This window comes from Bison bison, unplaced genomic scaffold (assembly GCF_000754665.1).
Source record: "Bison bison bison isolate TAMUID 2011002044 unplaced genomic scaffold, Bison_UMD1.0 scf7180017863885, whole genome shotgun sequence".
Classification (NCBI taxonomy): domain Eukaryota; kingdom Metazoa; phylum Chordata; class Mammalia; order Artiodactyla; family Bovidae; genus Bison; species Bison bison.
Genome location: NW_011494457.1, coordinates 820,088 through 820,646, shown reverse-complemented (window position 1 = coordinate 820,646; position 559 = coordinate 820,088). Strand labels below are relative to the sequence as shown.

The 559-nt window shown below is 69.2% G+C and overlaps 1 protein-coding gene across 3 annotated transcripts in view; it reads right to left on the bottom strand.

The window, feature by feature from the left end:
• Positions 1-3: 3 nt before the first annotated feature.
• Positions 4-559, bottom strand: part of SGSM3 (small G protein signaling modulator 3) — an 11,240-nt gene continuing 10,684 nt past the window's right edge. For 2 of the 3 annotated variants that reach the window (XM_010833745.1, XM_010833747.1), the window contains 2 exons: positions 472-532; positions 4-260 (listed from right to left, as the gene is read on the bottom strand). In XM_010833745.1, the coding sequence (XP_010832047.1) occupies positions 183-260; positions 472-532 (139 nt within the window). In that variant the 3' untranslated portion in view covers positions 4-182. Of the gene's footprint in view, positions 288-471; positions 533-559 lie in introns of all 3 variants that reach the window. The other variant, XM_010833746.1, reaches the window with a different exon arrangement.

The window sequence follows — 559 nt, the reverse complement described above, 5'->3', positions numbered from 1 at the left end:
CCCCCCTCTGCCCTCTGCCACTCTGACCCCCCCCACCACGGTGCCCAGTCAGAACTCTGGAGCCTGTCCTCCCCTCGACCCTGCAGCTCGGGGCTGGCCGTTCTCTCCTCGCTTTGCGGGGGGGGGGGGAGGGGGACGCGGTGGGCGGCGCCTGGGTGAGACGGGGCCCCTGGAGGAGCACGTCACCCGTCGATGTCCCAGCTGAAGAGGTGGTGCTTCACCAGCATGTCCTGGACGCCCTCCTTCAAGGGCTTCTTCTCCTGCACGAGACAGCCCTCCTGTCATAGCTGCTGGGCACACGGCGAGGAAGCCAGGTGGCAGGGCCAGGGGGGGCGTTGCAGGTGGCGCCAGCGCCCAGGGCCCCCCCGAGGCCTCAGCCACCCAGAAATGCTTGGGGGAGGCGGCCCCCGGCACTGATGCCAGCCTGCCCCACCCGCTACAGTCCCCTGGGAGGCAGGCCCCACTACCCACCTCTCTCTTTGCAGGAAGCTCCCAGTCCTGGGAGAGGCTGAAAGCGAAGCAGCAGAGGACCCTGGAGAGCGAAAGGGGGCTGTCAGAC